Below are 14,776 nucleotides of genomic sequence, written 5' to 3' on the forward strand. Positions count from 1 at the left end.
GAAAAAGTACATAGGTAAAAAAGGAAAATTGCCCTAACCTTGTTTGTCCGCATGACTCCCAAGCAGTCACCCTCGTGAAGAGTGTCAAGTTCAGGCCCGTATGAGTTGATCAGAGTTACACCGTCTTTGACTATTGAGCTGCCAGACATTATCTATAACAAATGTTCAAATTATATACATTATTTTGTTTCTATAATCATTATCAGTAGATACAGTTGAACTTCAAGCGTAGAGTGAACAGGTACCTTCTAGGGAAGAGCGTTCCATCTTAGACCACATCTCAGCTTAACATCAGGTGAGATTGTGGTCAAGCCCTTCCCTATCCCCAATGAGTTAACGCTCAGTCAAAGTACACTGTTCAGCTCTATGCTCACAATGTTTGAGCATTTGATACAACAGTTTGCTGTTCCCTTTGTTGTATATTCTGGTATGAACTGTTTAAATAGATACCAGCATCATGTCACCCGTGTTGAAGATTTCATTCCATATAAAAATGCGCTTGTTGTAGGTATAAAATCAAGTTGCAACAAAGCATTTAAACTGATACGCAATTTTATTGATTTTAGCACAGTGACAGAAAAAAACCTTCATTAGAAGTAGGTACAATTCATTCATTTTTGCGAAAGTACTTCTGGCTATCCGTCTATCTGTTTCCTCTTACGACTAAACCACTGAACCCATTCGAATGAAATTTGGTACAATATTATGAGACCTGAGAAAGGACGAAGGAACGAGAACTACTGATTTTCCTTTGATTACGCGAGGGAGGCCTCAGCGGAAAGCTAATATTGTAATATAATCAAAAAAAAGATAATTGTACGTACCCAGGCTGTATTTCGAAGTTTCGTCGCTGTTGCTGGTAATTCCATATATTCAGGGTCCAGGGTGGTGACCCCGATCTCCAAACTGCCATTCCACACATTGACCTGAACAAAATAATTTTATTCAAGATGGACACAAGAGAGCCACGTGTTACGCTGGCTCCGGAATACACAGTACGGATTCCCGAACCATCGAGAAAAGACTATGGAAAAGGAAATATTGCGCTGCGCGGCGCAAGCCAGGATGCGAGTATTTGAATTTTGATCTATTTCGAGAATAAATTGTATTTTTAAGCGTGTAACCACGTGCAGCAAATGCATTATTAATGAATCTTATAAGAAATAAGTCTAATAAGAGCGCATTTATCAACAAAAATCAAATACGAATCCCATTTATTCAATTGCAAATGCTTAAAACTAAATAAATACCTTTAAAACCATCAGAAAAATAATATTCGCAAATCAACGTGTAACCCCTCACACCTCTCAGCAATTAAAAGGAATACAACATGGCAGCTTCCTACTTCCTAGATAGGTACTGACAAAGACTATAGACCACAGAGTATAAGATTATACGTTAATTTCAAGAAGCTTATAATATTAATATCTAATATTATGTTCTAAGAATATGTTCATTTACATTTTAATTTATTAAATGTTGAAATTTGAATTACATATATTACCGTAAAACGGGGTGAATAGAATTCACGGGGTGAATAGAAATATTCTTGGGAAAAAGTCTAAAAGCCTGCTATTTGAAAACTACTTCAAAAATCGCAATAGTGTTTTTAGTTTTTGCAATGGCAACATTTTTTTGTTGGAATGACAACATTTGAATAGTATGAAGTTAGCAATTTATGTCAAAAAAGTGAGTTCAAAGTGCAATGGTTGTATGTATGTCTTTTGTGCTCTTATTAACTTCTCTCTAATTATTATTTAAATTGTGTTTTTGATTGTGAAATAACTTTATTCAACGGTGAAGTCTATCCAGAATAAATAGAAAAGGTAAGTTTTACTGATTAGTTTGATTTTTATTGGTAAATTAGTAAAATAATTGCACCTATAAATATTTCTCGATTAAGAGGTGAATAGAGACGACTGAGGAGTGAATAGAAACGCCATATGAGGTGAATAGAAACGGGAAAGGGGTAAATAGGAACGAGAAAGAGTTTAATAGAAACGCGAAAGGGGTTTTTAGAAACGCTTTTGATAGGGTTGGCACTTTATGCAGGTTGTTGAGTTTTAATTTTATTACCTACCTACATTTTAAAAAAGTTGATTTTTTAATATTTAATAATTAATTTTGTGTAGGTACGCAGGTATAGTTGCGAGCAATATGCCACGCAACTACAAACCAGACCCTCGGCCTCGGGGTAAGAAATATATAAAATATGACTTCAACTTAACACAACAGGCTGTTAATGAATATTCTGCGAGTAATTGTTCTCTTGATACTATCTCAAAGAAATATAATATACACAGATCTGTTTTATACAGACACTGCACAAGAAATATGAAAAGTCAAGGATAGGAGGTCAAACTGTTTTATCCAAAGAAACTGAAGAAGAATTTATTAAATAGGTATATAAATATATGTGCTGACTGGGGCTATCCTTTGGAGGATTATTATATAATACTATATTTTAATATTAATAAAAAGGTTTTCTAATATATTATGTACACTCTTTTATTTCATTATCTCTGTGACGTCACTACCACAATATAAAATATTTTGATAACCCTATCATTTTTCTCTATTAACCCCATATGTCGTATCTATTGACCCCATATTCCGGGAAAATAGAAATTGACCAGGTTTTTGTCTTTTTCTCCTAAGTAGATAATAATTTGGCATTAAAATTGTAATTATCTTGTAAAATAGCAAAGGACTCCCACAATGAAAGCAGCTTTATTACCCGAAACTTACAATTTATATTTTTAAAGTCGGTTTGAAAGTCAAGATTGTTTCTATTAACCCCGTTTTACGGTATATGGAGTCGATACTTAATCCTTACCAATATAAAATATTTTATATGCGAAAGTAACTCAGTCTGTCTCTTCATACCTCAACCACGGAACCGATTTGGATGTGTACACGGACATCTTAAGACCAGATAAAGGACATAGGATTGTAGATAATTATAACCCTTTTTTTTTGTGTGGTGTCTCTCAATGTTAGCCAGAAGGGCTTCTAAATTTTAACGCGGACGCGGGGGTGAACTAAAGTTATAACCCGAAAATGCCACAGGAACGGGAACTATGCGGATGAATCCGCGAGCGGAAAGAATTAATAAATAATAATTAATAATTAAGTGGAAACAGTCAGAATTTTATATGAATAAACATAACTACCTACAACATAAAACTCATTATATTCAAAGGAGGTACCTAATAGGCAAAAGAATAGGAAACATATTATGCGCAATTATTACTTAAGTACATAGGTTTTTCGATTTCAAAATATATGTATCAAATACATAGAATAAAGATTAATAAACATGGGAGTCTCTTTCGGCTATGAAAGCTCACAACAGGTACCTACAGGTATACCATAGCCAAATCGAAGTTGTTTGTCTTTTTGTCAATTAAAGTTTGCATTAATAATTTGGGCAGGAAAAATAAAACAATAATCATATAATTTTTATAACATGTTTTATTCAAGTTAAAACAAGTAATAAAATACCTAAAGAGTATAATCATTTTTTAATCAAGAATATGAACAACAAATGTCCAATGTATTTACAGTGGTGGACGTTTAATTAGAAACACGTAACACAATGAAGTAGTCATCAAATTCATTTGACATTTGTTTATGATAACGTATAAGAGATTAAGCACTATTTCATATGTAATAGAACACCCGTTTATCTAGCTTTATAAGAAATTGCTTAATTTTAATCAAACGTTAGCTTAAATTAATAAAATTAAACAACTTTAAGTGAAGTCTAATTTCCGAGTATATTCAGTCTGGACAACAAATTAGAAACAGCATGGTTCGAGTGTTCCAAAGTCAAAACCTGTTGCAATGCCGCCAATATTTTTTTCTTATACCTACAAATATTTGCACCGTTTTTTAAACATTCTATTTAAAAGTTTCTGAAAATTAATTATATTGCAATAAAAATGGGTAAAAGTAAGATTTGTGACCCATCAACAAGAAAAATACTCTTAAGTTTACATTTTGACAAAAGCTGGAGTTACAGGAAAATTGCAAATCATTTAGAGTGTTCAATAAAAAGATATTCAATGTTATAGTCTATTTCAAAAAGCATGGTACTTCTGATCAAGTGCCTAGAAAAGCTCGACCATGAAAAATCACTGCTCACGAGGATAGGCAAATGATTCTTTTGGCAAAGATGGATCTATTCAAAAGCTCAAATTCTGTTATAAAATTAGTTTTTTCCGAAGATGAACCACGCCATGTGTCGATAAGATCGATTTGCAGGTGGTAAGTCGAGGTAAAATTGTTTGTGAGACGCCAGGAAAGTACAGCTTCTTATTAGGCAGTACAGGGAACGACGATTTGCATATACTAAGAAATATTGCTTGTGGACAGTCCGCCAGTGAAAAAGTTTTATTTTGGGACGAAACAAATTAATTTAATCAATTCTGATGGCAAAGGATTCGCGCGTCGTCCAGTTAACCATACCTTAGATAATAAATCAACAGCTAAGCATGGCGGAGGAAACATTATAGTATGGGGTTATTTTTATAACAATATAATCTTTATAGACAACAACGGCTTTACAACGTCGTGGCTTAGATTGTATGAGATTGTCACACGTTTGCAAAAACATATTTCCTAATAGAATTGGAACCCTTAAATGGATCCATCTTTGCAAGAAGAATAATTTGCCTATCCTCGCGATCAGTAGTTTTTCATGGTCGAGCTTTTCTAGGCACTTAATCAGAAGTACCATGCTCTTTGAAATAAACTATAGCATTGAATATCTTTTTATCAAACACTCTAAATGATTTGCAATTTTCGTGTAACTCCAGTTTTTGTCAAAATGTAAACATAAAATTATTTTTCTTGTTGATGGGTCACAAATCTTACTTTTATCCATTTTTGCTGCAAAGTTAATTAATTTTCAGAAACTTTTAGATAGAATGGTTAAAAATGGCACAAATATTTGTAGAAGAAAAAAATATTAACGACATTTTAATAGGTTTTGACTTTAGAACACTCGAAACATGCTGTTTCTAATTTGTTGTCCAGACTGAAAATACTCGGAAATCAGACTGCACTTAAAGTTGTTTCATTTTATTAATTTAAGCTAACGTTTGATTAAAATTAAGCAATTTCTTATAAAACTAGATAAACGGGTGTTCTATTACATATGAAATAGTGCTTAATCTCTAATACGTTAATACACAAATGTTAAATAAACTTGATGACTACTTCATTGTGTTACTGTTTCTAATTAAACGTCCACCACTGTATATGTGATATGTATGTACACTGCACATTATCCTCACAAGGACTCCTGCTGCATCTGTAGCACACTTGAATTATCCAGATTAAAATTACATCTTCTATATGTTCTATATCTATTTGGAATGGATACCTATATCATCTTATGTCATATGAAATAAACAGGATTCATTTTAAAATCATCCCCCGTAACTGTGTTCTATGTCTTCACTCAGATTCGAACGAATACGCAAATCGACAAGTGTAGGACGACTTTTGCAATATTTTTTCCATACATGAGCGAACATTCGTACATTGCACGAATCCGGGTAAAGGGTTTGTTCACTTTTATAGCTCCAGAGAACATTAAAGATTAGATAGGATTTGTACCTTTGTTAACAATATAATATGATATATATGTTCATTCATTTCATGGATATGAATAATTATCTCATTGTAAATTATTTGGCATTCATTTTAAATACCTACCTAAAAAAAGAGTTATACAGTTTTTCAATAAATATACTTAATAATATTTAGCACAATCTGTATTAAAGAATCCAAATATCTTTGATTGTTGAGCAAACAAAAGAATGAGATATCCATTATTATAGATATCAGCTGCAAGGAAGAGCAAGTCGAAAAGCAGGAAGCAGCAGTCAAGCTTATAGATAAAGGTATAAATTGTATATTAGATACTTACCCATGATAAACGATTATCTCTTTTGTTATTCAACTTATTCTAATCCCACCAGAAAATAAAACAATATGTTATTATGTTTAGAAAAAACATTTTTTTTTGTTTAGATTAAACTAAGACATTCACACCGTCCATTGATACCGTTAAGTATTACTTTGGGCACATGTCAAGCTTTTCTGATAAAAGCAGCCTACATTTCTACTCAATTGACATCAGCCCAATGCTTCTAAAGAATTAAAATGTATTATAGAAATTAATGGCATTGTAAATTATCAACTACTTACTAGCTTTCCGCTTGCGGCTTTGCCCGCGTTTTCAAAGAAAAACCCGCATAGTTCCTGGATAAAACCTAGCCTATGTTGCTCAGTGAAGATGCAGCTTTCTAATGATGAAATAATTTTTGAAATCGGTCCAGTAGTTTATGCGTGAAAACCATACATACACAATTTATAAAACCTTTCCTTTTTATAATATTAGTATAGATTTATCTTATTGTATCTTTTCTTTTATAATTGTACGGTGGTTAATCTAGATTTTTACCCTAGTGTGCTAGAAACAATAAAATATGCAAGGACTTTATGTTCAACGTCTGAGTTATGGGTTTTTAAATTTTAAATGTTGAAGGCAATGTGTATTTAGAAACGTAATTGGTTTTACCATTTTTGTTTATTTGCTTTTATTATTAGTCTGTTGTGTTAGTCTTTGTTATTATTTAGAGCAATGTTTTAGAAACACTTATGATAACAACACATATGTATATAGATCAATTTAAATAAATTTTTATTACTTTTTTATACTTTATTTTATTCATAAAATAAAATTACAAACCAAATTAAACTATTGTTTTATTTCATTATAACTGTTTACAAATTATATGGGAAATGTGTCTAGATTGTTGTTTTTAAAAACACAGAACATAATTAATATTCAGCGAACTAGTTTTTTCTTCATTTCACATTAGTTAGTTGTTTAATCCAACTTTGTTTTATATAGTACTAGCTTTCCACCCGCGGCTTCGCCCGCGCAGTCAGAAAAAACCCACATAGTTCCTGTTCCCGTGGGATTTCCGGGAAAAAATCTATCCTATGTCAAGGGGCAAAAAGTGGCCTATGTCCTTTCTCGGGTATTAAAATATCTCGATACCAAATTTCATGCAAATTGGGTCAGTAGTTAAGGCGTGATTGAGTAACAGACAGACAGCCAGAGTTACTTTCGCATTTATAATATTAAGTATGGATTTCAAATTATCTAATATATAAAAATCAATGCCACTTTTCGTTGTAATTCCATAACTCGAGAACGGCTGAACCGATTTCGATAATTCTTTTTTTATTATATTCCTTGAAGTACGAGGATGGTTTCCATAACTCGAGAACGGCTGAACCGATTTCGATAATTCTTTTTTTATTATATTCCTTGAAGTACGAGGATGGTTCTTATGTAGAGAAAACGTTAATATGTACCACGGGCGAAGCCGGGGCGGACCGCTAGTTATTATATAAATTAATATACATTATATTAGCTTTACTGGCATTGCCTTAATTAATTAAAGTAACTATCACTTATTATATTGCTTTAAATACATAAAATATAATTTCGCTTTTGCAATGCACACATGTAAGGCAGTCAATATTGAAGCGTTGCTTATTATATGCAATGTAGATCTGCTCCAGTGACAATATAATATATTATATAATCTAGGCATGCAGGTATGGGATCAATGTTTATTATTCAATCAAGTCTCAGAGTGCCAATTTAGTTTATCTATCACTACTTGTTTCTACTCTTTCAGGCCAGTCTATTGAGAACTCTTTACTGTTTACAATATAGTTTTTTTTGTTCCTTCAGTTACTGCAATCTGTCTCCATGGGGGACATTCAGCAGTATGCTGGTTGGTGCTAATAATGCTGGCGTGCACGGCATATGACCTGTGTCACATCCTTATTGTTACAACAGTAACTGTATTTACTGTATAGTTAAGGCAGGACTCTACAGCGATGGCTGATATATTCTGTGACATTATTTTATTGTTTCCTACACTCATAATTGCTATCAACACTTACAAATTGCTTTGTTGCTAAAAACATTTAATTGTTTCAAATATTTTGCTACATACCATTCCTATGACAATATTGTATTTTGTTTACAAGGCATGCTTTCGCTTTTAGTACAATGTAAGTACAACCTTGTTCATAATAAAATTATTTTACAAGCCTGTTGATTTCTTTGATGATTGATTGCTGATAATTATTAAAATATTTCTAATGAAACTCAACTGTGAATTAATTGGGGCTCAATCTTATTCTAATAAGAATAGTTACTGCACAATTGTTGATTATTTATTTATTTATTTACTCTTCAATAAAACTATACATAGAAAACTTATTGCTAATATACAAAACAAAAAACAGTATAGTTTATTAGGCGGCCTTATCACTTAGAAGTGATCTCTTCCAGATTATATTTCTGGTGAATTTATTTCTTTGCTTAATGTTTGTTTTAGTACTAGTACAGTTGTCAAGCTCGGTTTCATCCATCAACTAAATGATGAAATCAGCTATGATACTGTCAAGTATCTTCAAAATTTGTTCAGTTTTTTTGCTGTGAAAAAGTAACAAACATTCATACATCCATCCTCACAAACTTTTGCATTTATATTAGTGGTAGGATAGTAGGAAGAAGGACAGTATAAAATAAAAATATAATATTGAAATAGCTGTGTGCATAAAATAAACAAAAATTTGCTATGCTATTACATACTTTATATAAATTTGCAAATTTGAATTAATCTGAATAAAAAGTACATTTCGCAAAGTCTCGTAAAAAAGCATCTGCGCTTGCACAGTAAATAGAAACAGAGTAAGTTGAAGATTCAGTTGCGCTTAGGGGAAGCTTTATATGTGGCTGACGAGCTTACCTTTCTATCGATGCACACTTCGAATATAACATCATCACAAATAGGGTCCGCACTTAATATTAAACCATGATTGAATTCTACGAAATTTCTCACTGCAGTTGTATTATCATGCAAGAGCGTAACCCTGTCACCGCATCGTCTGTGAAACCTCATGATGTTCACTTAGTGTCTTATTTATGAAACTAACATAAAAAACACTGCACAAAGAACGGCATTACTCTTGTTACTCATTATGACTAAATTAAACACAAATTAACCCATTACATTTTTACAACCGGACTTCACTCGATGATTTTCCGAGTTATGAAGCGTTACAATGTAAAACCCAGTTTGATATTTATCCATAATATTCATTCAAATATTGAAATAACAATTGTACAAAATAAATTTACAGAAATGTATTGTATGGTTCTATTGGAAGTATTGATTTCTATGCATGCTAAAATTGAGAAAGAAAAACTGTCTCAGTCGGCGGACCCAATTCGTGTTGCCATTAGGCATTTTGTGAAATATGAAGCTGTAGATTGCCAGCTTAAATTATTTATTAGCACTAAAATATTTTGTTCTAAGAAATAACATATTAATAATTTTTAGTCTGATAGCCTCTATGATACCAATATGCATTAAAAGAGAATTAATTTCGCTTAATCTATATGTTACACATAACATGGACTTTTCTATCTGCAGTAGGTCACTTAATAAAATGTCACGCATAATTTTGATTTTGGCTGTCAAACTATACTGACATTTTAGGTTTTGGCATGGACGTTACTATTGGCGCGAATATTTGAAAATAAATTATGATGTTACGTACGTACGTACTGGTACGTACATATTTTTGACATTGATGATTAATTTGTTAATAATAAAATGTAAATGAGATGAAAATAACTATTATTTTTCATCTCATTTACACAATCGATAATATTCTTTTAACGAGCCAAACTTTTTCCATGACTTAGTTATTGCACCAGTATTCATAAAATATGATAATGCAGTAAACCGCGTGGCCTACTTGTCTCTTTAAATAATTAATACCTTCTATATGCCTCGATGCTATTTTCCATGTCGATAGCTTTATGATATTTTGTAACAACGTAAAGTAATAAATTGCAAAAATAAAGAAACTTTCAAATTTATCAAGAAATATAAGGTAACAAGAAATACAAGGTTTCAATAGGTTTTAATGTTATTTACAATTATTTCTTACAATGCCAGTTTCTACTGGATTACTATAGAAATTGATTATTTTACATCTGTACGTACATTGATACCCATATTGTGTTCCTTTTTTTTATTGTAGTAATCTAATTAATAACAACTTAGAATTAACAATGTTGTAATAATTCTTAAATTTAATAAGTAATTGTAGAATTTCAATGACATTTTTTTCAACTAAAGTAGGTACCTACCTACCTACCTACCATGCCTACCTACTTATATATTATTAATTATTCTATAACCATGCCTTTTAGTTATAACCTACTCTATTCAATACGTTTACGATTTTAAAAATTAAAATATAAAAGTACCTAAGTACGTACAGCACTGTTAATATAACCTTGATTACATATTAAATAAATAAATAAATATTATTTTATTATTTATTTATTTATTTAAATAAATAAATAAATAAAATATTATAAAGGAGTAAGTAGGTACGTAATAATAATTCTGTACATGAAAATTATTTCACTAGGTACCTACATAATTACAAAAAGTCCAATTTTTATTCTTAACGACAGACATAATATGATTACATGTACTTTACAACAAATAGGTAATGATATTATATTGTTAACCTTCTGTTTTGGTTTTTACAAATTTGTGATATTTTTATCATAAAAATAAGCCTCAAATAACAATACATCTATTTGAGAATATAAAACAATTCTGACAAAAGACTGATTGATTTCTTTCACTGCTAGATTTTGTATATTATAAGATATTGCAAAAATATAATATTAATTTGCGGCAATACACAAGAGAAACAAATGGTACATCCGCTCGACGCTAGATGGAGCTAGGTTCGCGGAAATAGCTAGAGAACAGCTGGTGTAAAATTAACTGAGAATATTAATTATTATTATTAAAGTAAAGATATGCCTTTTTAATTTCAATTTTTATAATGACGATGGACAATATAATATTTGGTACCTATTCATATTTTTTCAGGGTTGATTACCAAATTAAATTATGTATGGTAAATGTAAATACTTAATATGTAGTTACGTAGGTATGATTTTTCCGTACTTTTATTGATCCATGTGAAGTGATATAATTAATATGTACCTAAGGACTTGCGTTAAGCTTTTTTATTAAGAATATTTTCGTTCCTTATTTTAGTCATAATTGAATTTTATTTTATTGTAAACTACATAAAATTCATGAATTGAAAATTATTATGTACATAGAGATACAACTACCTACCTAATAGTTTTTTTATAATCTTACCTTTAGCGTTTGAAATTATAAATATACGTTATTCATAAAATTCTGAAGATCTCCTATATATATAAAACTCAAAGGTGACTGATATAGGTGATCTATCAACGCACAGCCCAAACCACTGGACGTACCTATCGGTCTGAAATTTGGCATGCAGGTAGATGTTAGGAAGTAGGCATCCGCTAAGAAAGGATTTCCCGAAATTCTTGCGGGAACGGGGAAAAACGGGGATGCACGTACAAAGTCGTGGTCGGAAGCTAGTGTAGATATAAAATGCATATAAATTTTCATTAAATGAACTAAAATGAATTCAATTGAATTAAACTTTAGATTATATTGCCCACAAGCTTAGAAAATGTATATATAACCTTTTATATCAAACCTAATAAAATAAACTAAATTGATGTTATAAAAACATCCATGTTGATGCGTAGTGTCATCTGTAGCACTGTAGCACATAATTTCACGAGGTCCTTAATCAATAATTTTATATTGTAAAATAGTTCTTATCGTTTTGTCATAAGACTGAAATTGGATTTCCATTTTCAAACGGATGCATGGTCCAGAATGCGATCAGTGGCAAAACGTCGTATGTGAATTTGATTGACATTTATGTATAAGGAAATAAGGTTGAGTTTTATAAAATTGGAACGTATCAGTTCTGTGGCGTGCGGTTATCATGTGGGCGGTATCGATTGATGCGCGACTGCGCGGCCGTCGAGCGCGGGAACGGCAGAACGATAAATACGAGTAGCGATAACTGGCCACAAGAGTTCGCGCCATGTTCGCGATAGCGCTCCCTATCGCTGTCGTGTTGGTGTGCGCCACCGCGAGGCAGCCCGGTAAGTGTCAAAAAATTACTAAATATTGCAGAGCGATTTTTTTTTATGCTAGCGATTTTTTTTTAATTTTTTGTAATTTTTTTTTTTGTGAACACCTGTTACACTTTGTTTATGAAGTTAGAACTTTTTTATCTAAAAAAAAAATAATGAAAACGTTGTATACGATAAAGAGTATTTTTACCACAAAAATTGTAAATTATTATTGTCTTATATTTATTGTGTCGTGGTTTTCCATTTTTATTTTTTATCATTGTAACAAATCAATAAACACGCCTCGGTGTTGCTTTTGCCCGTTGTTGCGAATAAATGATTTTATATTTGTGTTCCTTAAAATTCTAATTTAGCGTAGGTAGATATATAAATAATTTAGAAATATATTTTTCAAGACAAAGATCGCATTTGGCATTCATTCACTTAGAAAAAAAATATATTTCCTGTTGTAGTTAAGAGAATATTTTAATTCACTATTTTTAGGTAATAAGAATTATACATTTTCTATATGAAATTATAAACACAGTAATTATAAGTAAGTATGTATAAGTATATTTAAATAAGCAATAAATTACAAGCGAATCCTACTTAGGTATATTTCCATGCGTTTCGAATTTATCGCTGAATTTCCACCTCATCTCTTTAAAATATTTAAATTACTTATTTCTTTAAATATTTCCAATAAGAAACTGTCAATCGTATAAAACTGAAATCATTATCATACAAAAATCTCACACAAGGTATAATGATAAATTTTAAGTTATTTTTACCATAAAAATGATAAAATAAATAAGAAACAAGCAAAGTAAAGTAAAGAATGCACCGTACAAGATAAATTAAGTACTTTATGCAAGCCGGCGTATGAAAATATCGAGCACAGAAATAGAAAGATAATTCATCTTCCATTATTAAAAATAAATTGAACCACGACTAAAATTGCTATTAAATAATTAGGTATATGAGAAAATAAGTATAAACTCCTGTCATGGCAAAAAACTACTTTTCACCAAATTTTAACAGATATGCTTTAAAAATTAACTATCTGTTAAAATTATTTTCTTTCATAAATACTTACAGTATTGTTTATTCGGTAGTCCTTCCAATAAAGTTTATGTACCTATGGTTAAGCCCCTACAATGTACATGGACAAGAAAATAATTTAAAAAAAACTTCGGTATGGATATTCTATTATCTCTGCACTCAAAAAAAAATAGACCGCAAACAAAAACATAATATAACAAAATCCAAAACACAATATAGAAATACGCGAAAAGTTGTTTAAAGTCAGCCAAAATTCAATTAAACGTCGATACCAGAGAAATAAAAATGCCACAACTATTAAATTTGATTCCAATAAATGGAAAAAGCGCGTAAAAGTAAACATTTATTACTAAAATTGTTTGTGGTAGGAATTTTTGCGGGTATATCTTTTATTTTTTTTAAATAAATTCCTACAACAATAATTATTATAACTCTTTGATTAAGCTAATGCCTTTAACATTATTAAAATATACCTTTAATACATTTTAGCGACTTATAAGTTAGTAGGTAAACCTACCTACTTATAATTATTGCAATTTCTATGATAACAAAAGATAAGTTAAAATAATACACAAGAAGTAGGTATTCTTGAATACCTACATTCTGCATGTCATGCTATAAAATACCTAAGAACACATTAATAAAAAAACAAAAACAAATAATATTCAAGTCTACTTCTTTTTACACCCCGTAAGAAAAGGACTGACCAATTAAAAAAAAAACATGCTGACAAAATAAGTACCTACTTATTAAACCTACCCTATATTAAAGTGAAAATCAGACAAGTGAGATAATCCAAATGATACATGAAATCTTATCTAAAATATAGGTATAAGTAAATCCTCTATGAAATTGTCAAAACGTAATCTAGACTAGTAGTTTATGGTAAAAGTTTTAAGATACAACAGATGAGTCCTATCTACGACTACGATCTCCAAAGTTCTAGACTATTGTTCTTGTTGTCTTGAATCTAAATATAGATAAGTAATACAATATTCTATCATACTTTACTTTTGACAAAAAATAAATGCGTCATATCACATGACATGAAAATTACTGGAATTTTAATATATGCAAATAGTTTTCCTACTTGAAAGGCGCACGGTTACCTACTTTATATTTTTAGACGATATTTGTTATAAGTAAAAGAGAAGACGCCGCCGCGTGTTTGTGCTAGTTATGCATGTATAGGATATGAATTAATCAAGTTACTATGAAAGTTTCAAACAAGTTGTAGTTTATCGTAAAAACCCTATTCGAAGTTATACAAAAAATGAAAGTATATTTGTAATAAACATAATAATATATATAAGTATATTTGTTTTAATTCCATTACGATATGTTTAAATAATAAAACTAATGTGTATTAAGCCTTGAACACGCGAGTCACATAAATACTCCCGGAGGAGCTTTGCGACAGCGTAATTGTTGAAAAACATAGACCTTGACTTTGCACATTATTGTGAACTTTAATTTTTCATATCATTAAGCCAATTTAATGTTTTCGAAGAAAAATAATATAAAAAATACGCCCTTCCTACAAAAAACTAATCGAACACTACCTATAACACTAACACTTCAACGCAGAAGTTAAAAATTCGT

General features: G+C 30.7%; 2 protein-coding genes across 7 annotated transcripts in view; one reads left to right on the plus strand and one right to left on the minus strand.

Annotated features, from left to right (window-relative positions):
* The window catches only part of LOC123705050 (neuralized-like protein 4), a 45,113-nt gene extending 35,797 nt beyond the window's left edge, over positions 1-9,316 (minus strand). Inside the window, exons 1-3 of one of the 2 annotated variants that reach the window (XM_045653614.1) lie at positions 8,853-9,316; positions 825-926; positions 39-152 (exon numbers count right to left, since the gene is read on the minus strand). In XM_045653614.1, coding sequence (XP_045509570.1) covers positions 39-152; positions 825-926; positions 8,853-9,005 — 369 coding nt within the window. In that variant the 5' untranslated portion in view covers positions 9,006-9,316. Of the gene's footprint in view, positions 1-38; positions 153-824; positions 927-1,250; positions 1,315-8,852 lie in introns of those variants that run through there. The other variant, XM_045653615.1, reaches the window with a different exon arrangement.
* A 2,691-nt stretch (positions 9,317-12,007) lies between these two features.
* LOC123704975 (protein cab-1) overlaps positions 12,008-14,776 on the plus strand; it is a 101,850-nt gene continuing 99,081 nt past the window's right edge. For all 5 annotated transcript variants that reach the window (XM_045653496.1, XM_045653498.1, XM_045653497.1 and 2 more), the window contains exon 1: positions 12,008-12,142. In XM_045653496.1, the coding sequence (XP_045509452.1) occupies positions 12,082-12,142 (61 nt within the window). In that variant the 5' untranslated portion in view covers positions 12,008-12,081. The remainder of the gene's footprint in view (positions 12,143-14,776) is intronic.

Source organism: Colias croceus, chromosome Z (assembly GCF_905220415.1).
Source record: "Colias croceus chromosome Z, ilColCroc2.1".
Classification (NCBI taxonomy): domain Eukaryota; kingdom Metazoa; phylum Arthropoda; class Insecta; order Lepidoptera; family Pieridae; genus Colias; species Colias croceus.